This window comes from Corvus cornix, chromosome Z, assembly GCF_000738735.6.
Source record: "Corvus cornix cornix isolate S_Up_H32 chromosome Z, ASM73873v5, whole genome shotgun sequence".
In the NCBI taxonomy this organism is placed as follows: Eukaryota; Metazoa; Chordata; class Aves; order Passeriformes; family Corvidae; genus Corvus; species Corvus cornix.
This window is the reverse complement of record NC_046357.1, coordinates 59,151,280-59,174,753: the sequence shown is the minus strand read 5'-3', so window position 1 is coordinate 59,174,753 and position 23,474 is coordinate 59,151,280. Positions and strand designations below refer to the sequence as shown.

Sequence of the window (23,474 nt, the reverse complement as noted above, 5' to 3'; positions counted from 1 at the left end):
TGCAAATTGATTCCTAATGTCATGATGTGCAGGAGACTGAGAAAAAGTACATATAAAAGGAAATCAAACAATATGGAAACATTTGAGAATGCGAATTTGTGAAATTAGCACTTTTGTTTGAGAATCAGGCAAGATTTTCATGGACATCACTTGCTGGAAAGTATAACTGATACTCCAGCCTCCAGGGTCGTCTGTCAGTCATTTAAGCAAGCACCTTGGAATGCAGAGGTTTTCTAATTTCCCACGGGCAGCCGCTCGAGAGGGAGGTGTAATGGCTCTGGCGGCTCTCCGGGGTGTGCGGAGTCCCGCGGCGGCTCCGCGCACGGCGGACGACAGGGGGCGCGGAGAGGTGCGGGGCGGTGCGGGGCGGGGGCGGGGCGGGGGCGCGGGGCGGGGCGGGGCGGTGAGGGGCGGTGCGGGAGGCGGGGCGGGGCGGGGCGGTGCGGGGCGCGGTGCGGGGCGGTGCGGGGCGGCGCGGGGCGGCGCGGGGCGGTGCGGTGCGGGGCGCGGTGCGGGGCGGTGCGGGGCGGTGCGGGGTGCGGGGCGGTGCGGGGCGCGGGGCGGGGCGGTGCGGGGCGGTGCGGTGCGGGGCGGTGCGGGAGGCGGGGCGGGAGGCGGGGCGGTGCGGGGCGCGGTGCGGTGCGGTGCGGGAGGCGGGGCGGGGCGGGGCGGGGCGCGGGGCGGGGCGGGCGGGGCGGGGCGGTGCGGGACACGGCCGCCGCTCCGGGGCCGCTCCGGGGCCGCTCCGGGGCCCCGCCACCCCACGGCCCCATCCCGCCGGCCGCAGCAACCACGGCGCCCTTTTGAAACTAAGGCTTCTGCCTCAGCACAGAACACACAATTATATGCCCCCACGGTAAATGTACCAAAAATAGTTAAATCCTTGGTTCTCCTTCTGAATAAGGTTCAGAACTGTACAATCTGCTATGATAACTGATTAGCATTGAAAACTTCAAACTATGTTTTGCTCATGGAACATTTAAATATTGGAACGGAAAATGAAATATTATTTCCCTGTATATTCCAGAGACTTACAGTTGGGGGGCGGGGGGGTGCGGTGGGAAGGAAAAGGAAATAATAGAGCCATTACTTTATTATGTATATCCACATTCTTTTCAATTTCAAGCACTTGCTCCAGTCTTTTCACCCACTTCCTCCAGCTTCTTTTTGTTTAAATATTGCTGCCAATACAAAAAAAGCCTAACCTCACTACAAGTGGTATATAAAAAAAAAAAAGAAAATGGTTGAACATTAGGCTTGAAATTAATATTAATAAAACATTGCATCTATTTTTAAAAGGACAGGAAAAGTAAAGTTGGATCAAATGTTAGACATTTACAAAACTTTAAAGTCCAAGTGATTTTTAAGATGCACTTTTTGGAACTTTGAATGGATCATCAAAATCTGTTCATTCAATAAAGGGACATCTAACATTGGCAGGAACTGTATTAAGACTTTAAAAGAGTTGATCCAAAACTTTGTCGCAAACACCACTCATGACAAATCTTACCCTTCTTTTTTGAATTAACTGTCCACAAATAAAATATTATTTTCTGAACAGTCTACATATATTAAATCCTGACTTTGTGTTTTTTACTGTGTCCTCTTGCATGGATGATATTTAAGGTGGGTCCTAGTCCTATTTAAACTATGCAACAAACACAGTAAGCACCATAAGTGGAAACATTAAGCTGTGAATTCCTTCTAGAAATTCACAGTAGTTTTCACAATCTTCTCAAGTTGATACTTGTATAGATACAGAGGGCTAAAGTAAGTACATAATTTTTCCAGATACAGGAAGACTGAGTTGGTACTTTGGCAATAGTTACCATTTTACCAGATCTGAAGGATGCTTTCTTTGGTCAACTACTTCCATACTTAAAGGAACAACAAGCTATCTACATCAACGTAGTACCCTATTAATTGAGTTAATATACTTCACTGTTCATGTTAGTAACAAATCTATATTTATGTATAAATATTTTAATTACTTTTATTCAATATACAAACACTCAGACCAATTCCAGCTAATCAAGACTAAAGAAATGAAAATATAAATTTTTAACTTTATTGACAATATACTCTTCTTTATGGTACATTATGCTAACTAACTACATCTGTATTTTTTAAAATTAATCATTCTAGTATTTGCACCATGCAACTTCTTTGTTGATTATTGCTGATTCAAATCCTTGGGATATAGGGAAAACATGCTTTGTATCTGCATAGTTTACCCTGAAATATTTAATCCCCCTCACTGACATAAAGACATGAACACTTTTCACTAACATCGTATCGAGGCTGAAAGATAACTGTAAGATTTCTCTATGCAAACACACACATTTGCGTGCATTTACAAAACCTCTCCAAGAAAGGTTTAGGAGGTACTCTGTTTCAGATTTAAATGTTATCTTTCATAGTGTGGTGCTGCAGGATTACTTTTGCATATCATAAATAACTGGCAGAATTAGGGAATTTTAAACACACGTAGCAGGAAAAAAAGACATTATTATTATTCAGACAGCCCTACTGATAAAACCTTAAAAAAAAAAAAAAATTCAAGGCAGAATAAGACACTTAGTGAGAAATCTAACCATCAATGTAAACTTCAGTGCTTCATACACAAAAAAAAAAAAAAAAAGAAAAGGATAAAAAAGGAAAAAACAAAAAAGAGCCCATATCAAACTGGATGACAACTACATTCCAGTTGTTTGCTTTTGGTATTAACCTCAAAGACAAACGGAATCTCTTTAGAAAGCTAATTTGAAAGTAAATATGCATAAAGTTGATTGTTTAACTTTCATTAATCTCAGAACAGAATCAAGACCACAACTAAAATAATGCCTGGGGCACACTGTGATGCCTATAGCTGGATTTTAATTGACTTGAAGACTGTCATAGTCCTATTATCATAAAACCTGTAATACACTTCCAGCATGGAGGACCCATCTGTGCCCACCATCCATCTGTTTAGACATGATTGGCAAAGTGGTAGGGAACTCGCAGTGGTTGCCTCTGCCTGAAAGGAATAAACCACAGGATCTTCCAGTGAGTGCCAAAAACTTCTGAGAAGGTCTGCTGCCATGGCTTTCGGGGCCTTGATCTACAGAAGACAGCATTATTAGTGGAAGACAGCATGCCCACAGTGCACTTCAGTCAGCTACAACAATGTAAGTTGGCTGGGGATCCATTACTGGACTCTGATGAATTGTGTCTGAGCATCACAAATACAACTTCCATTTCATTACAACACACAGCTGAGACTTAACTTTGGAGAACAGAAACTATCTGTGTCATCAATCAAACAAAGGCACCTTCTGAAGCACAGGAGACCTCAGAATCAATGAAATGTACATGAAAACACAGCAGAAAGTATCTTTTGGTCTGTACTTTTGAAAGAAAATATAGTTCCACTGGCTTTGGGTAGGGAAAGAAAGGGAACAACATGAGGCTACTTTGTGTACAACCAATATTAAAAGATTAGTGAAGTGCTGCTAGAGATAGGAAGTACAGAGCACAGCACCATGCAAAATCATCTTAACAAAGTGCCTTTAGCTCCTTTACTGTCTCAGCCAGTTTAAAAAAACCAGCTACTCCCTTAGCATTTCAGCAGTATAGGAATTTTACAGAACTTACATATCTTCACAACAGTTTGACATTTTTTCTATGCTTGTTGTGTCCTGTTGAAGAAAAAAAACCACCATTAAAAAGTATTTATTTATATTCCTAACTTTTAAAATGTCATTAGGAAAGCAAGTAAATAAAGCAGGGAATGAATTATTAGTGTACACTGCTTTGACATTAGTTCCAAAGGTTGCATATTACACATATGCCATATTAGTTTTAAATTAATGTGAGATTACACACATAAATTTTAACTCAGTCTGTTAAGTGATTTTTACAAGCACAGTATGAAACTATACTGTGTAGTTTGACTACAATACCAAAGAATGCCAACAAAAACTTACAGCATTATTACAGCTGAAATGAATTCAGATATTACAATTAATTCATGGGACATTTAGAAGCAATGTGTATAAGGTTCACTCTTGCCATACTTTCCACAAGCACTCATTCCAGACGTGCAGTATTCCACTGAGACAACCACAGGAAAAGTTAGTAAAATGCAACCATTAACAGATGAAGTATTTTCAAAAGCAGGAAAAATAGTCAGAAGTTTTAAAACCATTATCTTCATGAGTATTATAATGCAAAAAGCACAACTGGAAATATACATAAATTTCTATAGTTCTACAGTTAAATACCAAATATAAAAATTGTTCTCTTAAAATATAAAAGCTAAATAATGTGCAGAGTTAAGGCAATCCTGCAGCTAACAGCAACTTAAAGTCATACTTTAATTATAAGACGTTGAGAAAAGTAACAGACCAATTTTAGCTTAGATCATCCCCAAACAAAACCTCTAAAACTACCAATAGTACTTTTTTTCTCACTTTTCACTATGTATTTCACCAAAAAGCTTCCCTTTTTTTGTGAGTATCACGTAGGGGGTTTCAATACACGTTTATAGTTCATTACATCCCCAAATCACTTGTGAAGTTCAAAGCACTATTAATTGAAATATTCCTCATGGTTTCAACTCCTTTCCATTGGCAGTTTGATATTTCCCTTTACTTTTCGTTGATTCAGGCATGCACACAATGCACCTGTCAAATCACAGCGGCATTTGAGTAAGACCAAGAGCTTATCTGAGTTGTCCCAACCACATACAGACGAAAGGACTGTGGTTTAATTAGGCTGCAACTGCATTGTCATCTGGAAACACCACCTAGCACTAAAAACCATACTGTGCTCCTTGATTGTTCCTGCCATCAGTGCATGCAATTCAGTGCAGGCACTGCTGGGACTCCGCCCCATCTTCCACACAGTTTTAAGGGGGAAGGGTGAAATATGAGTGGGAAATAATGTACAGGAAGCTAATTCCCTGCTCCACCAGACATGGGTGGCTCCAACTTCCTTGCCAGTTTTTGTCCTTCTATTCTACTTCCCAGCTCTGATGAGTTTTGGAACAGGATCCCTTACCACACACTAAATGGTAAAAATCTTAATTCTGTCCACAACCTATCCAGCTGGATTCCAGATGCACTATGTCAAAGGGGAGAAGTCCCCTTTTCTCACACTAACCCATCAGGATGCACAAGTTCTTGCCCAGAAGTTTGTGTAGAGAAGGCATGCCCAGAGCAGGTTACGTAAACCACGCAGGCCCCATCGTCAGGTGGGTTTTAACACCGACTCAGCAGTGAGGGAGGAAAGGACTGGAGGCAGCAAACTGTAAATACTGCTTGTTGTTTTGACTCCCACAGATAAACTGCTGCTCCTCTCACCTTACAGGCCTGTCTTCCCTCTCCTGCTACAAGTGTCAGGAAAGCAGTACAAGATGCAAGTCATTCTCCTTGTTAGGGCAGGACCTGAGTGCAGAGCAAAGGTGTACCTTGCTTCCTTGGACCGGCTTTTTGTTCAGCTTTTGTCAGAAAAAACACCACCTTTGCCAACCACAGAAATTCATACATAGCTTTTTGAATAAAAAGGACTAAATGAACATGAGATTACTTCTATGGTATTTCAGCAAGGTGGAAACAGCATTTTCATGAGATGCTATAGCTCCTTTTTTACTGCAAAAATATCTCCGTTCTAGGAATAATTCTCTGGTCAACTCAAACCTATCTATCCAATAGTACAAAATAATATTGGCATGTTTGAAAGCAATAGTGGCAAATGGTCTTTTTAAAAACAATAACATGCTAGTCCAGACTCTAAATTGAGTTATAGCTATGGAAGATTTACGCTACCATTTCAAAAAAGGGGCTTTTCAACCAGCTTTGGGTGCAGAACTAACATCCCCAAATACCTTACATATGGCTTTCTGCTACGTTTCTGCACATTGCTTATTCACTAATACACTTGTACTGCTCCCTAAAATACTGTGTTTGAGATTTCTGGGGGGAAATCACAGGTTAGAAATTGGAGATTGTATTTCATTTTAAGTGTTGTCATGGCATGTTATCAAGACCTGAAAGGTTCTCATCAGGGTCTGCTCCCTTCAAAACTGTAACCTGTTAAATTAACGAAGTTAAAGCATCAAAACAGGAACTTCCTTCCTCCCTCCATCCCTCTCTTTTCCCTCCCTCCCTTCACCCCTTCCTCCCCCTCTTCTTTCCCTTCCTTTCTTTTCCCTCCTGCATTCTCTGCCTCCTTCCTTGCCCCCTCCCCTTCCCTTAAAATGCCAACATACACTTTAGATTACTTTTGCTTTACAGTGAAGTAATTGGGACTGAGCAGCAAGTCCTTTGCTTCTCGGATACTTTCAGAATTATAAAAACTTTAGAGAAGCTGCAAACTAGCAAAGAAACATTGCTCTGAAGTTTAGCTGCTTAACAAGTGCTGGTGACTGAACTTAATAAACAAAATGCCCCTCATACCTTCCTTCCCCCAATATTGCTGCCAAACTCATTTGAAATGTACTTTCATTTGAGACTGAACCAATTTACCTTTTCATATGAAAGTGAAACTTCACAGCACCCCAGGAAAGTCAGTAGCCCCTCTGGAGACAGGAGATGAAGGAAAAGGAGAGTACCACAGCTGAGTTTTGACCTGTTATTTAAGGCTTCCTTCTCAGACACTAATATTTCTTCTTTGGAGACAAAGGACCAGAATAGCCACTATTCTTCTGAATGACAAGGTGTTCTGCTCATTAAGACATCTTACAAATGGCTTTCAACCAGAATATCATCTCTCTTAATTATTCATTTGATGTATACCAAGATTTTGCTACAACATCAGAATTAATGTGTTCAGCCTAAGAGGCTTTGGCTGTCTGCATCTACTATCAGCTTGGATTACTATTAATACAAATAGAACTCTGCTAAGATTTTTTTTTCCAGACTCAAAGCTAATGCTAATGTTAAAACCTTTTGGAGCACTGGCACTCATCCAAAAGTTTAAAATAACTTGCTATGAGCAAACATCAGATACCTATGGAATCCTAGTAATCTCTAACTCTAAAAATCCCTTAAAATTTGGAATTGAATACAAGATGAAATTGACAAACACACAACTGATTAATTTGACATGATGGATCATCTGGATTCCCAAAGTCATCATCCAGATTGGAAATAAAAATTGTTCCTGCACCTGGTTATTGAGAGATACATAGCCAATCGTAAGCATCTTAAAGCAACTAGAGAAAAAAAATCACACCTTAGTGAGATAGGCAAAAGAAATTAGAGGAAATAAACACAGGTATAGGAATAGGAAAGGGGCAAAGTGTTCAGATTCTGCTGAGGGGAGAAGAAATGTGGGTTTTTTTCACTTTGAGCTTATACCACAAGTCCATAAGAGCACTTTGCTTACTCCAAGTAAGCTACTGCCACAGCTAAGACTGCTGTAAGAGGAAGGAGAAGAATGGAAAGACACGTACGTGAAAGCACTGAAAGAGTTCTGCAAACCAGCTTCAGATTCACTTGCAAACGAATGCATCCACATTAGCTCCGAAGAGAACTGTATCTTTCACATCTACACTTTTATTTAGCATAACCAATTGCCAAAAAAAAAAAAGAAAATTTAAAAGATCACATGCACTGTTTAACAGACCGTGCTAAAGGATGGGTTTTTATCATGAAATAATTCAGTATGAAAAAATGCAAAGGGTATTTTTTGCTTACTGAATCATGTTTTCCAAAGGATAAACTGTAATTTGTAACTCACACGACTAACTCCAAAGCATGAAGCTACAATCCCTGGTTCAGTTTTTCTTTTGTGTTTGCTTAAAATGACATGCAATCATTACAGCTCTATTAAATACTTGCAGTAGAAGAATGTAAGCATTATGCCATGCTTTCAGTATTTTCAAATGTTCAGTGTAGATGAATCAGCAGAAAAGTATAATGAAACAGAAAAAGAGAAAACAAAACTTGCAAGCCTTCCTGGATTTGCAGCCTTTGCTTTTATCTGAAAGTTCAAGACAACACATCCTTTATATAAAGCGGTTTTTTTGCTTTTTGTATAACATCCTCCCATGGTGTGCATGCAAGTGACAGATTAGCAACGCAAGAATATAAAATACTAAACTCAGAAAGAATACATCATATTTGAGAAATTTTCTCTTTTTCGGCATTAAATACATTTTGGGTTTACTTTTGGCCACTTTTTAGCATTCTTTTTTTAATCTAGACTTCTCATATATGATTAATTTTATCAATTATAATTATGTTCAGCCTGAAAATTATTAGTTCTAACTTTAAATCCTTATATCGGATTCATGTGCTAAATGAAAAATAAAGCTACACTATGTTATGTCTAGGGAATAGTCCTGCACTCCTCTATGCTCTGATTAATTCAGTTAAATAGATTTCCAATTTATTTATCGGATATTGGAAAATGATTCAATGAAAAGAAACCTTCTGATAACAAATGAGGGATACATCCACAATGGAGGAAATACAAGCAGGTCTCGTAACTTCAGGCTATTTCAAAACCATGGTATGTTTGGTGCAGATAGCTGCATGACAAGAGACATAAAAAACATGTTATATTTATTGATACCTACAATTACCTTCTTAAGACAAAAATACCAGGGAAAAATACTTAAGAAAGCTAGTCGTTGATCTCCTTCACACAGAAGCCATTTTAATGGTCTGATGTCTAAATCTGACAAGCAATATGTAAACAAAATGTACTCAGCTCATGGAACACTCAAACATTATTTTTACAGTTACTTATCTTCAAGTGGTTTAAAGTACTACCTTCACTATTAGAAAAATAGATTAGTAAAAGGATTTCGTTTTTGAGTGATGAACTGGGGATAATTTTGGCATGATATTTTACGATATTTTACACTCCTTGCACAGTATAAAATCTGATTACATTTTCTAGCTTGCACTTTTTCCTTATAATATTGTAGATTGTTAATTTCAATAAAAGTATTCCTATTTACCTAAGACCATGCAGTGACCTAAATAAAAGAGATGAGATCTTTTGCCACATAGAGTTTCTTACATTTCTATTTATTCCTACATTTTAAAAGAGGGGACTTTTTTAAACAAACTAGTATTTTATTTTTACGGTAAATATGTATTTAAAGATATCAGAATACATTCATTAAAAATGCTAAACAAATTCCAAGTGTATTTGAGAAATATAAGGTAAAGATACAAAAGAATTTACACAGTTAACAAAAATCATGTTCAAAGACCAGGACATTACTAATTCCTGACAATTTAATTTATAGGACTTCCCACAGTCTTTTAATAGGCCATCTACCTATAGGTGGATTAAAGGTAGAGACAGGAAAAGGGGAAGGGATAAGAATAACGAGGAAGAGGAAGACGGACAATGTTAACATTAAGTTATTTTCTGTTAGTAATTTCCAATTACTGTTGGGGGTTGTAGTTTATAAGCCCCTTGCTTTCCCTCTACAATTACTTTATATCTTACACTGTATTATAGCCACATAAAGAATACAATTGCCTGGAAATCCTAATTTCCCCTACCAATCCTAATTTTTAATATGCTAAACTTAATTATGAGGATTAATAGTTCCTTGATTATGCTCGTGCCATGTGTGAAAAAACAGGAAAAGCCCTTAGTATTCACTAATCAAAATAGTATTTAATAGATTATCTGATTAAAGATATGATTACAAATATTTTTAATTACAAGATACTTATCATTAAAGACAAAAAGCATTTCAGCAGAACTACAACTAGATCACTCTGCATATTAAATCAGCAATGGATCAATACTATAAAATATGCAAAGAATTAAAAAGCTCTTGATTTTACTAACGGAATAACTGCAGCTACATTTTCATTATTTTGAAACTCAATCTTTGTAAAAAGGTTGAAAAACTACCTAGTAAGATACACTTGCTGTTTTAAGGTGAAAAGGAGAAACACTGCAACAATAAAAAGCAAGTATCAATATTTTTAAAAGCTTCAAAGGGGAAAAATGTATGTGGTAGGCACCATATTGTGCACCACACAGGCTGTTGAACACTATTTTCCCTTCTATCCTTCCTAAAGAAAATAAAGGGAAATTTCTCTTTTCCACATCCAGAAAGTATTGTTGCAACAGGATATTGGCATATCACTGCACACCATTCAAACAGTTAATTAACAGGAAACCCTGGTAGCATTAATTAAATTAATAAAGTCACTGTCCACTTAGTTTATGATAATACATCCACTACTTTGCACAAAGGCCACATGGTATCTATTAAATTTATAAAAGCCTATCCATTAAATAGTTCTGCCCCAGAGAAACAAGTTAATTACTAAATAGTTTCAATGAAAAGTTTTTCTCTGCAATACCAGCATAAATCACATTAAATCATATTTAATGGACTGTAGTGGAAGAATTAAGAAAATTTCTTTTCTTCCACAGAAATAGTTTGTTAGAACATACGGAAAAATGAAACACTGTTTAGTGTTTGAGATAAAAACAATCAAAGGTAATCCTTTAAAACGAGGATTCAGATTAGTGTCTGCAAAGGATGCTGTTTAACTGAAACATCTGGTAGCGTTACGTTGAGAGACAGGCCTTTTTTAACTTTGGAAATGAGATTAGTAGATCAGTTATTTGTAAGTGTCCAAGTAATTTCTAATTATTTTATCTGGGTCACAGATAATCCGCTTTTACAGGGCTCCCACAATGACATCAGAGGATCACTGTTGAACTGATTATCCTGTTACCTTCCACCATCCATGGGAAGACCGGATTTTCCTTTTGTACAGAGGAAGAGAAAGAAGTGGCTGATTGCTTCAGACAGGTGACAGCCAACAAAATAAAGAACACCACAGATCTTGAGAGAAGAAAATCTCATATATGCAAAAGGTACCACTTTTAAAAAAACAGTCAACAAACTGAATACTTCTTAGCAGTATCTGGTGCAATTAAAAAACTCACTAGATACAAACAAATATGAAAATAATCAGAAAAGCCATTGTTTAAAAAACAGCATGCCATATGTTCTATAGTAGTGTCTTGTAGGTCAAACATAACCAATGGAAGAATCTTACAGTATAAAGAGAAAAACTAGGTTTTATCATCATTTAACTCTTGATGTGAAAAACATAGAGGAGTAATTTCTTAAAACTAAAATGGAATATGAGTGAGAGAAATGCAAATTCCAGGGTTAGTCTTCTACTAATATACACATGAGCATCCTGACAGTGCCACCTTTTTTAAACAGACTGAAAAAAAGCATTCTCTTTATAATAGCTCTGTACCTCCAGCAATCATACATGAGAAACGATCCGGGGTTGATAAAAGAGACTTTTTTTCCTAGGTAAATTTATGCCTTTTCCTATGAATAAATGAATAAGTAGGCTAGTTATGGGGTTTTTGAGGAAAACAAACATCTGTTACATATAAAAATGAGAGAAAAATTCTTGAAAATTCTTGAAAAATTCTTGTCAAGAAAATATGTCTTGAGAAAGCAAGCAAGATTCTGTGTACTATTTGATTTAGCTTCCCAATTAATTTGTTTCATATAACTACGTGAAAAAAAGGAACTGGAAATAAAAATCAGTAACACAAATACATCCTTCTCAATACCTTCTCCTAGCTTAAGTGCAAAATACTCTTTTCTAGATAAATTTTGGTTTTGTCACTTCAACACAATGCAATTAATAGGTGTACACAACTGTTGCACAAGACAGGTTGTCTGTAATTTTTTTTTTTGCAGAAAATTTTCAAACTTTCTGAAATGGACAAAGTGATAATTTACCCATAAATCATACTTCTACTACTTACACCAAACCACCAACAAAACCCCACATCTCTGTCTTCACAGGGTTTTAAAGTGTCTGTACTGCAGCTATCTTGTCACCCAGTAGTGATTGAGGCCAAAGACTGCTTGTGGACTACAAGCAGCTAGAGGAGGTCTGAAGTAAAGAGTAACAATAATCTTTAAAATTGTTACTCTCAGTAGAAGAGTAGAAGAACTGCACTCTTCTAAAATGCTTTTTGGTATGTTTTTGTTTGTTTACCTTAAAAGTTTGCTTCTACTTTTCAAGCAGTGTAATTTAAAAAATCATGCTGTCTGAGAATGTAAGAACACACACTCCAGTTAAGGAATATACAATTTGAAATCGCACTACAAGAAATGACAGGGAATAGAGGAGTGGTAAAGCAAGTAACAAGAAGGCCTTCAACATAAATGCATGATCATCTTGGAAAGTACATCAGACAGTGTTTAATTAACAGGTGAAACCAATTTTTTCCATCCAGTTCTCTAAAAACTTGAATATTATAAGTAAGAAGACTAATTGTTACGACGAGATTTTAAGAGGAGTATCTCCTTCAAAGTCCTAGAGTTCCTAAATTAGGATTTTAAATTTCTCCCTATTTCAGAGGCTTCTGAATTAGAAAGAACCTAAATACTTCTATTTCCAAATTATCCAAATAAAACTTCCCCAAGAGTAATGTTAAGTACATGCTAGCAGAAGTGTTAAAATTCAGGGTAACAAAATTAGAGGCAAGTAGAGCTCAGGGAAAGCAACTGGGGAAGGAGGATGAAAAGAGCCATGTGCCCCTTCTGATAGAAGTGTGTTTCACATATGCTAGTTTCTAAGGAGAAAGCACTAATCCTGTATACAGAGGCCACCTCAGCTGCTCCCCTCTTCATCAGAACAATTCATGTCAAAAGTTCCTCTGAGGACAGTTTTTGCCAATCAGCTGTTCTCCTCTCATTGTAGGAAGTCACCTCCTTTGCTCTTTGGCTTCCTGGACCTCCAAATGACTTATGAATAGCCCTGTGCTAATGATACCCTAAACAGTGATACCACAATTACAGTGGTGGTAAATGTACTCGGAGAAATTACTATGTGGTAGGTTACTTGGCCTATTCATCGCCTTATCAAGCAGTACAGCCTCAAGAACATTCTCTCAGTAAGAGCCATATTTTAGTATACAAGTTACAAAGTTTTCATTTTTACCAGAGAGCACATTTTTTCCAAGCACCTTGGTATCTGTTGAACACACATGAGGCGGGATAACAGCAGAATACATGCATATTTTTCTTAAAGACCTTTTAAAAAATGATCTACTGTTATAATCAGTGACAGTTACACAATGACAGGCACAGATCAGTCAAATGTGCAACAAACCTGAATTTTCCAAAGTGCTAGCACACATGGCAGAACACTTCACTTCACCTGCACTTCATAATGTGCTGCTTTGCTTTTCTCTTATTAGCCACTGCCTTGTTCCAGAAAAACATGATGGAGGATATCAGATACATTCTTTCCATTATGCATTCAGCCAGACATTTTATGACTTTTTGAAAAATATATCAAAGCGGAGAAAAAAAAAATGCTAATCTATGAAGGCCTATGAAAACCCTCTGGTAATTCTTATGGTTTGTCGATCTACCACTTAATTCTAGGAGAGTATAACCCTACTTCTTAAAATGTACACAAAGATCACATATGCAAATTTATTCTGGACATTAAACTTTATCTGTCTTGGTTTTGTGGCAAAAGTATAAATCTCTGAAAATATAAAGACCAAGAATCTGGAATTTTTTAATAAGCATGTCTATTATTCCTGGGAAAAAGGGGCCTTAGCTTTGTATTACTAAGATGAAAACAAAAACTATTGGCTTCATTTCTGGAAAATTATGTAATGATGGTCAAGCAAGTTTACCTTATGGAGAATCAGGAAGTCTTGTTAAAGTTTGATAAATCTTAGATTTATCTTTCTTTCCAAAAATTTTTGCAGTACTTGAAATACTGGTAAATAGTAATGTTAAACACCAACAAACCTTAACCTGCTGGACTCCACCAAAATTCAGATCACAGGGCTGCAACACTTATTGTCTCAACTGTTCAAAACCAGCTGTTTTTCCAGGAGCTGTGGAATTAATCTTGGTAGGTGTTAAACTGCAAGAACAGGCACAAGAGCATAAACTACAAAAATGTGTATTACCTGTTCTGCCATACTAGCACAAGAGTTGCTTTGCCTTTTTCAAAAGGCTCATGCTCTTGTCCCTTGCACACTCTAGGCAGCTTCAGCAATCACTGAAATTAATGCTTTCAAGAATAGCTACAGAGCAATTCATATGACATGAATGCCTTAACTGTGCATATCCATGCCTCCAAGAATCTTAAGTTTCTTTCAACTTAACCTTGTCTGCACTACTACAGTTTAATGATTGTGTTCTGCTATTAAGTTTTGATCTATACCTTATACTAAATTAATTTCATCACTAATTCCATATTTAATATAGAGCTCATTTCAGATACAATTTGTTTAATTTACACAGGAAGGTTAGATGCTGAACTGTAACTCCAGCACAGCACACAGTAGAAACATCACTGCTTCTTACTGTTCATGGTTCATTGCTTCTACAGGACATGAATATCTTGCACACTCAATGTGCTCAGCTTCTGGGTGGGTGCACCAGTTGCATTGTTCCCTACTCTACCACCACAGGCCCATTGCTAGCCAAAGATGTCAGTGGTTACACAGGAAGCAAGTCCCCACACTAGAATGCTGGCAATCAAAAACGGTTTGCACAGAAGGAGTTTCTGACACCACTTGCAGACTAAGCACAACTGTACCAAACAGACTTGCTTTGTTTGAAATCTGACTGGTTGTTGCCAAGCAGATTTCCTCATAATGACTGTATAGTTTATTCTTGCCAATTCTGTACTTACGAAGAAGGGAATGAAAAGGGAGAAGATGATTGTCCTGCTGGTATGAAATGCTCTGACTGGGGGATGGACTACACGACCTATGTTCAGTGAGTAAGTGCAACAGCATCCACATGGTGTGAATGAATTAATGTTTCAGATATACCAGTAACGGATTTTTACTTCCCCAGCAATCCCATCAAGCCTAAAAACTGTCCATATGACAATAGCCCCTCTGCTACTGGGGGGACAGGTAGGGTGCAGTGAGAGGCCTTAATGAAGATCTGTACTTTTCAGCATCTGCCTCTCACAGACCATCCACATCGACAATACTGGAGTATGTTTGTTTCATGAAGTTTGGCAAAGTCAACAGAAGAGAGTGTCTAGGCATACTGCAGCTCAGCAATTATCATTTCAGCAGAAAAACTGGACTTGAAAATGCTATTAGCCCACACCTGTTCCAGAGTAGCTGCCAGTTCTGTAAGTGAATGTACTTCACAGTATATTATATAACTGACAGAGAAAGAAAAGATTTTACAGCAGCCTGAAAGTGTTAAGGCTCAGGACAGTGAATTTACAACTAGGCATTCATCATGCCTATTGCAGTGGCAGCACAGTTGGTATCCTCTGTCAGAACAGAAATGTCCCAGGCTCCAGGTGTATCTGACAGAAACAGGTTCAGTCTGAGAGGTCTTATTTTACATCCAGTAATAGCATCTGAATGGATGCTGATGGTCACTGCTAAAATTTAGTCCAGCTTCTGGCAGCACACAGAACAGAATGATAGACTTAAGGTCTGTTCCTTTTTCCCTTCTATATCCTGTCTGTGGTTTAGTTCAGTACTGATCACATGGGTTTTCTGATCCTTCTTGTACATATCCATTTAACAGAAACTAAAAAGACATCCATATTTCAGTATCTGAACTATTAGGGTCACTGAGTTTCTGTCTCTGTCTCTCCTGTTATGGGTGAGCAGAATTCATCACTTCAGCTAGATAGCCACCACAGTGCTGGTCTAGAAAAACATGCCAGTTCTAGATGACGCAGACATAAAGGTCACGTGCCAACATTTAAACAGGGAAGAGAAAACCTGTCAACAAGACCCTGGAACAGAAATCAGGCACACAGTAAAGGTGCATAAATCTGTTGACCTGGGAGTTAAGAGTAAGAAGGAGGCAGCCTGGTAGAGCAGCTGGGGAATAATAATAGACAGTATAGCTATCATAACAGAAAAAGGCAGTAAATTTATGTAAAGCTAATACAGTAAAACCATAAAGCAGTAATATTGCTTTAATGTCATTAAAAACTATAGAGTAATTTTTTTGCCTTTATTCCATACAAAAGAATTACACAATACAGTTAGGAGGTTTTCCATTCTGTACCTACAAAGGTTAATACTGTGCAAACCTTCGTAATTCCAAAATGAAATATCAGGCAGATCTCAAACAGTTGTAGTCACAAAGATGCTGCCATCTTGAATGTTACTGCCTTTAAAAAGAAGTTCAGCAGGCAACATCATAGACTCTTTCAGCATGTATATATCCAATTAAAGTACTCTCTCTGTAGTGCTGAACAGTATTTTAAATATTTGTATGGATTCTCAAGATAACTTTAACGAATTTCTTGGCACCTATTAACTTCTAATGTACAGAACAGGACGTTACGCCAAAAATAGCTTGTTTGTTGTACATATTTATTACACTACCAAATTCCAGTTAAATCCATTTAACTGGAAAATTTATCTATGCAGTAGATTTTTTTCTTTGCATCTCTAAATGCAGAATATGCATCTCGACTGTAAACTGCACATTATTACATTCTACAGTTTAGCAAATAAAAAGATGAACATAAGCATATCTATCAAAATACTTAACAAAGAGGGTGTGTTCTCAAAATTTGATTTCTTAGTGAGCCTCACTGTCACATAATTTTGACCAGGGTACACAGGAGTTTAAAATGAAAACAAAAAACACACAACTACATACATTGTATACTGCACAATTCCAGGACAAGGTATGAGTTTATTTTACTAATAAAAATCAGGAAACTGACTTGAAAGGTGAAATTATTAGACACTTGTTTGTTGGAAAGCTTCTCAGACTTCACTGGTGTCAAGAGGCTTGACAGAGCACATATCAAGCAAGTGCCTTGTAGTGTGTTTTTCTAGTCTTCCCTTAAATGCAATCTGCTTTTCTGCTTTGACTAATTGTACTGAAAATAAAACTAATATATACTTCTAAAATTAGGTACTTACAGTGAAAATACCCATTAGCTGAGTGTAAAAGAGTCGACTTATTCCACCTAGTATTATTAGACCCATGAAGGCAGATATTCTTAGGAGAGCAAGTTCATGTCTAAATACAAACACATCCTAGAACAAGACAGAAAGAAAAGAGAGACTTTAGCAGCTACAACTTAATTAGTCTTTGAACCAAGTGGAAATACTAGATGCAAGGTGTAAGAGGTGTTCTCAAAAACTAAAAGCTGAAGGCAAATATTGGATTTTGAGCTACACATCATGGATATATTTATTTATGTTTTAAAAGTAGAAACCAATAATCTTTTCTTTATACATGTTAACAGCTGGCAGTTTATTTTGACAGAATGTTAAAAAAACTCCTACAAGTAGTTGAGGTTTTGGGAAAAGATCAAGTTCGATTGGATTATTTCTGAATCTTTCATCTCAAACTGTGCCAGATTGCTGCACAAAAGCTACATAAGACAGGAAAACTACTCTGTTAAACAGTCTGATTTATTAAGACTCTCATACCTCAAGTACCACGCATAGCACGTTTCATTTTTACAACACGTCTTTTGAAAGAAAATAAACAACACTCCAAGCTTAACTCTTGAAGATTATACCTTCAAAGTCCAAGTATCTGCATTGTTCTCACTGTAGTGCTGTCTATTATCCAACATAAACTTATCTCCAACTTTTAAATTTTGGCCTTGAGTGGATTACTGTCACTTTGGATGCACAGTAAAGATGCTTCAGGATACAGAGGAATATGGGTGTATTTGATCAGCTGCATTGGAAAGCATGTTCTCATCCAGCGGAATATATGAGAAGCATTAGACAGTGTTATGTAATGTCTTCAAAGGATAGAGCACCTTATTTTTATCACAGAACCTTTTTACGTGGCAGTTACATTACATGTACTCAAGTTCAGACCCCATTCTCTTATTTGCAAGTTACAGTTATGTTCTTAAGGCTGTCTTTTGAATATACACATCTGTTTTTCCACTTACAGATGCTAGATCATGGCAGGAAAGTATCAAATCTTTCAAGTAAACTTTAAATTACAACCAGAATATAGAAGAGAACTGAATGAAAAACAAACAAACAACAACAACAACAACAACAACTTATTTGAGGAAGTGTTGATTTGAGGAAGACAGATTGCGGGTTTTAATTAAACAGAGAATAGTTAAAGCAAATTATGTTTAGTAAAAAAAATCTGATTTTTCATTTAAATAATTTCCATGAAAGTTCAAAATATAAACCCAGGAAAAAAAGTTTAGACTGCCTACTAAAGCTGTGAAGAAAGTCAGTATTTAATGAGCAAGTATAAATCATAGTTTAAGTATAAAAATAGTTAAGCAGCTAAAACAAAAAAATCCCCAGCAGTCTTTTCTGAACTGTAATGATGCATCCCCTCTCCCCCTCCCTTGTTAATACTGGCCTTTCTTGCTACTGTAGAAAATATATTAATTTCCACTTTTTTAACTCTTCTTACTCATTTAATGACTTAATTCAAAGATAAATCAACTCCAAATAAAACCAGTCATACTATACTTTATTTCACTTTCCATTAGCTAATGAAAGCTTTAAAAAAAAGCAAGGTAAGACACAACTTCAACTAGTTGTAAAATACTACTTCTTCATATCTTCATTGGTATGTTTTATTATATTAGAAATGTTTTGATGTATTCAAGCTCAAGAGTGACACAGAAAAATAGAAGAGTGCCAATGCAAAGTTACATTCTGAATGTAGTATCACACTCCACCATTAGCTCCCCCTCCAACCTTAATTTAAATGAGTTCCTTCTCTTGAACATCATTTTCAGCATGAAAAAGATCCGTCACTTAACATATGACAAAAGAAAATCCTAGCTCACGGAAGGGAGGCTGCATTTTCATCCGACTTTTAACCCATGTTAAACTAGAGGTACAAAAAAGGATAGACCTTTCACACTAAAGATCACAGAATCACAGAATGGTCTGTGTTGGAAAGGACCTTAAAGATCACCTAGTCCCAACCGCCCTGTGGACAGGGACACTTTTCACTACAGCAGATAGCTCAGAGCTCCATCAAATCTGGCCTTAAACACTTCCAGGGATGGGGCATCAATAAATTCTCTGGGCAACTTCTTCCAGTGCCTCCTTAGCCTTTGAGTAAAAGATTTCTTCCTAATATGTAATCTAAACCTACTCTCAGTAGGTCAGTTTGAAGCAATTCCCCCTTGTCCTGCCACTACATACATGCTCTCTTTCTTGTGGGTTCCCCTGAGGTAATGGAAGCCTTCTCTTTTCCAGAATGAACAAACCCAATTCACAGAAACATGGAATCATTAGGGTTGAAAGGGACTTCTGAGGATCCAGTCCAACCCACCTGCCAAAGCAAGGTCACCTAGAGCAGGTGACACAATGCATCCAGATGGATTTTGAATGTCTCCAGAGAGGGAGACTCCACAACCTCCCTGGGTAGCCTGTTCCAGTGCTCTGCCACCCTCAATGCAAAGAAGTTCTGCCTCATGTTGAGGTGGAAATTCTTGTGCTTGAGTTTATGGCCATTGCTCCTCATCCAACATCAGTGTTGGGCAGCACTGAAAAGAGTCTGGCACCATCCTCCTGACACCCATCTTTGAGATATTTGTATGTATTGATGAGATCCCCTCTCAGTCTTCTCCAGACTAAACAGGCCCAGCTCCCACGGTCTCTCCTCATAAGAGAGATGCTCCAGACCCCTGATCATCCTTGTGGCCCTCCACTGAACCCTCTCCAGTAACTCCTTGTCTCTCTTGTGCTGAGGAGCCCAGAACTGCACACAGAACTCCAGGTGTGGCCTCACTAGGGCCGAGTAGAGGGGGAGGATCACCTCCCTCGACCTGCTGGCCACACTCTTCCCCATGCACCCCAGGATGACATTGGCCCTCCTGGCCACAAGGGCACTGCCAGCCCATGGACAGCTTGTGATCCACCCAGAGTCCCAGGTCCTTCTCCACAGGGCTGCTCTGTAGGAGGTCAGCCCCAGCCTGTGCTGGCACTTGGGGCTGCTCCTCCCCAGGTGCAGGACCTGACACTTGCCCTTGTTGAGCCTCATCAGGTTTCTCTCTGCCCAACCCTCCAGCTGATCCAGGTCCCACAGAATGGCAGCAGAGCCTTCAGGTGGGTCAGCCACTCCCCCCAGTTCCCCTTCCTCCAGGTTTTTGATAAACAAGTTCAGTAAGATTGGTCCCAGTATTGATCCCTGGAGAACACCACTGACTGCAGGCCTCCAGCTGGACTCTGCTCCACTGATGACAACGCTCTGAGCTCTGCCTTCAGCCAGTTCTTGATTCACCTCACTGTCCATTCCTCTAACCCACATCTCCTGAGCTTACCTGCGAGGATGTTATGGGAGACTGTCAAAAGCCTTGCTGAAGTCAATGTAGGCAACATCCACTGCTCTCCCCTCATTGACCCATCTTGCCATGCCATCACAAAAGGCCATCAGATTGGTCAAACATGATTTGCCTTTGGTGAGTGCATCCTGACTACTCCTGATGACCTTCTCTTCTTTTATGTGCTTGGTCATGGCCTCCAGAGTGATCTGTTCCATTGCCTTTCCAGGGATGGAGGTGAGGCTCACTGGCCAGTAGCTTCCTGCCTCCTCCTTTTTGCTCTTTCTGAAGATGGGAGTGACATTGGCTTTCCTCCAGTCATCAGGCACCTCTCCTCCATTATTTTTCAAAGAAGATGCAGAGTGGGCTTAGCAACAACATTTGCCAACTCCCTCAGCACCCATGTGTGCCTTCCATCAGGGCCCATAGATTTAAGTCTGCCTAGCCAATCTCTAACCAAACCCTCTATGGCCAAGGGCAGGTCTTCCTTTCTCCAGCCTTCCCCTCTTGTCCCCAAGGTCTGGGTTTCCTGAAGGATGGCCTAAGCAGTAAAGTCTGAGGCAAAGAAGGAATTCAGTTACTCAGCCTTCTCTGTGTCTTCCATCACCAGGTAGCCCATCTGATTCAGCAGTATCCCCACATTTTCCCTAATCTTTCTTTAGCTGTGTTTTCAAGGATTTATAGTATTCCTTTAAAGCAGCACACTGTACTGAGGACAGAGCTTTCAGCCGGAAACACAGGACTATTGTATCTGTTCTAGAAGAGACCATCTTCATAATTTTTCACTTATAATGGACGATTGATTTATTCAATCTTTATTCTTTACTGAAATATGACACACAGAGAGATGAATACACAAGAAAATATATTAAGATACCTCATTTTTCTCTTCGGGAACGATATATTACGTAACACATGCTAACCTGCTTGTCTGTGCTCAATTGTAAATGCCTGGGATGTCCACCCCAGCCTGATGATGAAGTCAGTCTATTGACTTGGCTATCACAAAACCAGTGTAGAATACAAAAGAAAGCCAGGCTTTCCAGAAAGCAAACTAAAAAATATAGACCGCAGGTTTTGTAGGAAGAAAGAGGAAGGACTTAATTCAATCAGTATTCAGGTACTGTCCTTATACTATACTGTAGGAGAGCAGGGTTGGGTTCGTTTTGCAGAATGCTGAGAAGGAAAATTTTGATGTTTTCATTTTTTTAAAAACTCTCCCATCCTGTACATAATTTCATGATTCTATGAGAAAAGGCTTCCTTTAGACTCTCTTTACAGTATAAATGAACTTTGGATGATACATATTTCCAGATTTTAGTTAGTACTAGTCAATGCATAATATTAATATTCCTGCAAAAAAATCCTTTTCTGAAGTCAAATACAGAGATTTTTAACTGCAGAAACAGGAACAAAATAAAACTAAACCAGAGCAAAGGGGCCTAGGGTTTTTGTATGTCAGGGGATTCTGCTATGACAATTATTGTAGCAACATTTCTAGGAAACAGAATGTATCAGCAGAATTTCTTTTGCTTAAAAGATTAAAAGCCTTCTATAAATAACGTAAATATACTGCCAAACCTTTTACTTTTGCAGTTTGACCAGCTGTATCTAGAATCTGTGCCAGCACAGCCAGGGAGAGAACAACTATGTAGTGATGAGAAGTCTAGTATTTTTTCTTATCATCTCACTACTCACAAGATTGACTACTTCCCAAAAGATACAGGCTTCCTGACATTGATATTTTTCATGAAGATGTAAAATGAAGACTATTCCTGTGTTAGCCTCTGAAAATCACCAAAGCTTGCAGAAGAACTAATACGATGATTTTACTCAAACTATCTATTTTTCCTGGGCTATCATCCCACGTAGTCAATCTAATTACCCTCTCCTTTACTTCTAGCAGTAATTGCACTCCTCCTGCTGGACAAACAGAGGCAACAACCACAATCTCTTTCTGGCAGTTTATAAATTACAAGAACAAAGAATACTATGAAGCAATTTTCTGCAGCAGGAGGTGAAGCTGAAAGATTTCATCTCTATGGAAATGGCTTCCTCCATTACCTTTAAAGCTATCACCCTAAACTCGGAACACTTAATTAAAACTTTTTGGGGTTTTCTTTCCTGACCCTTTAAAAATAAGAACACAACTTTGATTCAGATAAAAGATACTAACATGCTGATCAAATCTGCACAATGCATTAATCAGTACTGTAGTAAAATTATTATTTCACAACAGCACTAAAAGCAATTTTAATTCTACAGCTTCTGTGTTATGTACTACTTTATACCCGAAGAATAAAAATTCAGATGAAGGCACATTGCCAAAAAATTCATAAGTATTTTTAATGAGCAAGAATAAGCTTATTCCAGATGGCTGTTTAGGAAAAAAGTCATCCAGTTCTTTGAATCTGTGCTAAACACTAGTCCCTGTCAATTCAGAAAATGTAAGCTCTCAGTTACAGCCATAATTTCTACACAGAACAGCGCTTCTGTGAAAGGCTGAAGGTACTGCACTCTGGGGATGCGCTGGTACTTCAGGTTTAATTAATCTACAAAGATAAAAAGAATCTTTCTGGATGCTCACCTAAAACCCTAACTACTACTAAGTCAACCTTCTCACTGGTCCTGTTCATCTGGTGTCAAAAATACATAGTTCTGACAAATTGTTCGGCAGCACAAAGCTATAGGGTATCACATCCTTAGCAACATTTTAAAAAATCAGCTTCATGGGACTCTGGTGTCATCTTACAGGCAGATATATTGACTAGTCATGCCAACAAACTATTTTTAGATTTCTCTACTTCACTATGTGCTCTCCAGTTCTGCAGCTGAAAAACTGAGAAAGCTGAATACTATCCAGTGTTACGCTATACTTAACAAAGGTCTGAACAGACCAGACCTGCTGTGTCTGCTGTTTTCCTATATCATATAAACATATTATTTCTCTGGGGAACAGAATACTGTATGCTATAACACAGATCCAATTTTTAAAAGGAAGAGTGTCATTTGCAGTGTCTACATATAGAAATTGATAAAGCCAAAAAAACCGCAGGTAAAACTAAACAAAACTAAACAGAAAAAAGTACTCAATTTCTTCCACAACTCTCTTTATACTTAGGCAGCCAAACACAGAAACCTGATCCACTCTTCGGGCAAACACATAAAAATAATTGTTAAAATTAAATTAATTAAAATAATTGTTGCACATGTATT

At 38.2% G+C, this 23,474-nt stretch overlaps 1 protein-coding gene across 10 annotated transcripts in view; it reads right to left on the bottom strand.

Moving 5' to 3' along the window:
• Window positions 1-1,077: 1,077 nt before the first annotated feature.
• ZDHHC21 (zinc finger DHHC-type palmitoyltransferase 21) overlaps window positions 1,078-23,474 on the bottom strand; it is a 37,974-nt gene continuing 15,577 nt past the window's right edge. For 8 of the 10 annotated variants that reach the window (XM_039567497.1, XM_010392957.3, XM_019282050.2 and 5 more), the window contains 3 exons: window positions 16,909-17,025; window positions 3,637-3,680; window positions 1,078-3,103 (listed from right to left, as the gene is read on the bottom strand). In XM_039567497.1, the coding sequence (XP_039423431.1) occupies window positions 2,971-3,103; window positions 3,637-3,680; window positions 16,909-17,025 (294 nt within the window). In that variant the 3' untranslated portion in view covers window positions 1,078-2,970. Of the gene's footprint in view, window positions 3,104-3,636; window positions 3,681-6,509; window positions 10,741-16,908; window positions 17,026-23,474 lie in introns of all 10 variants that reach the window. The other 2 variants (XR_005603917.1, XM_019282052.3) reach the window with 2 other exon arrangements.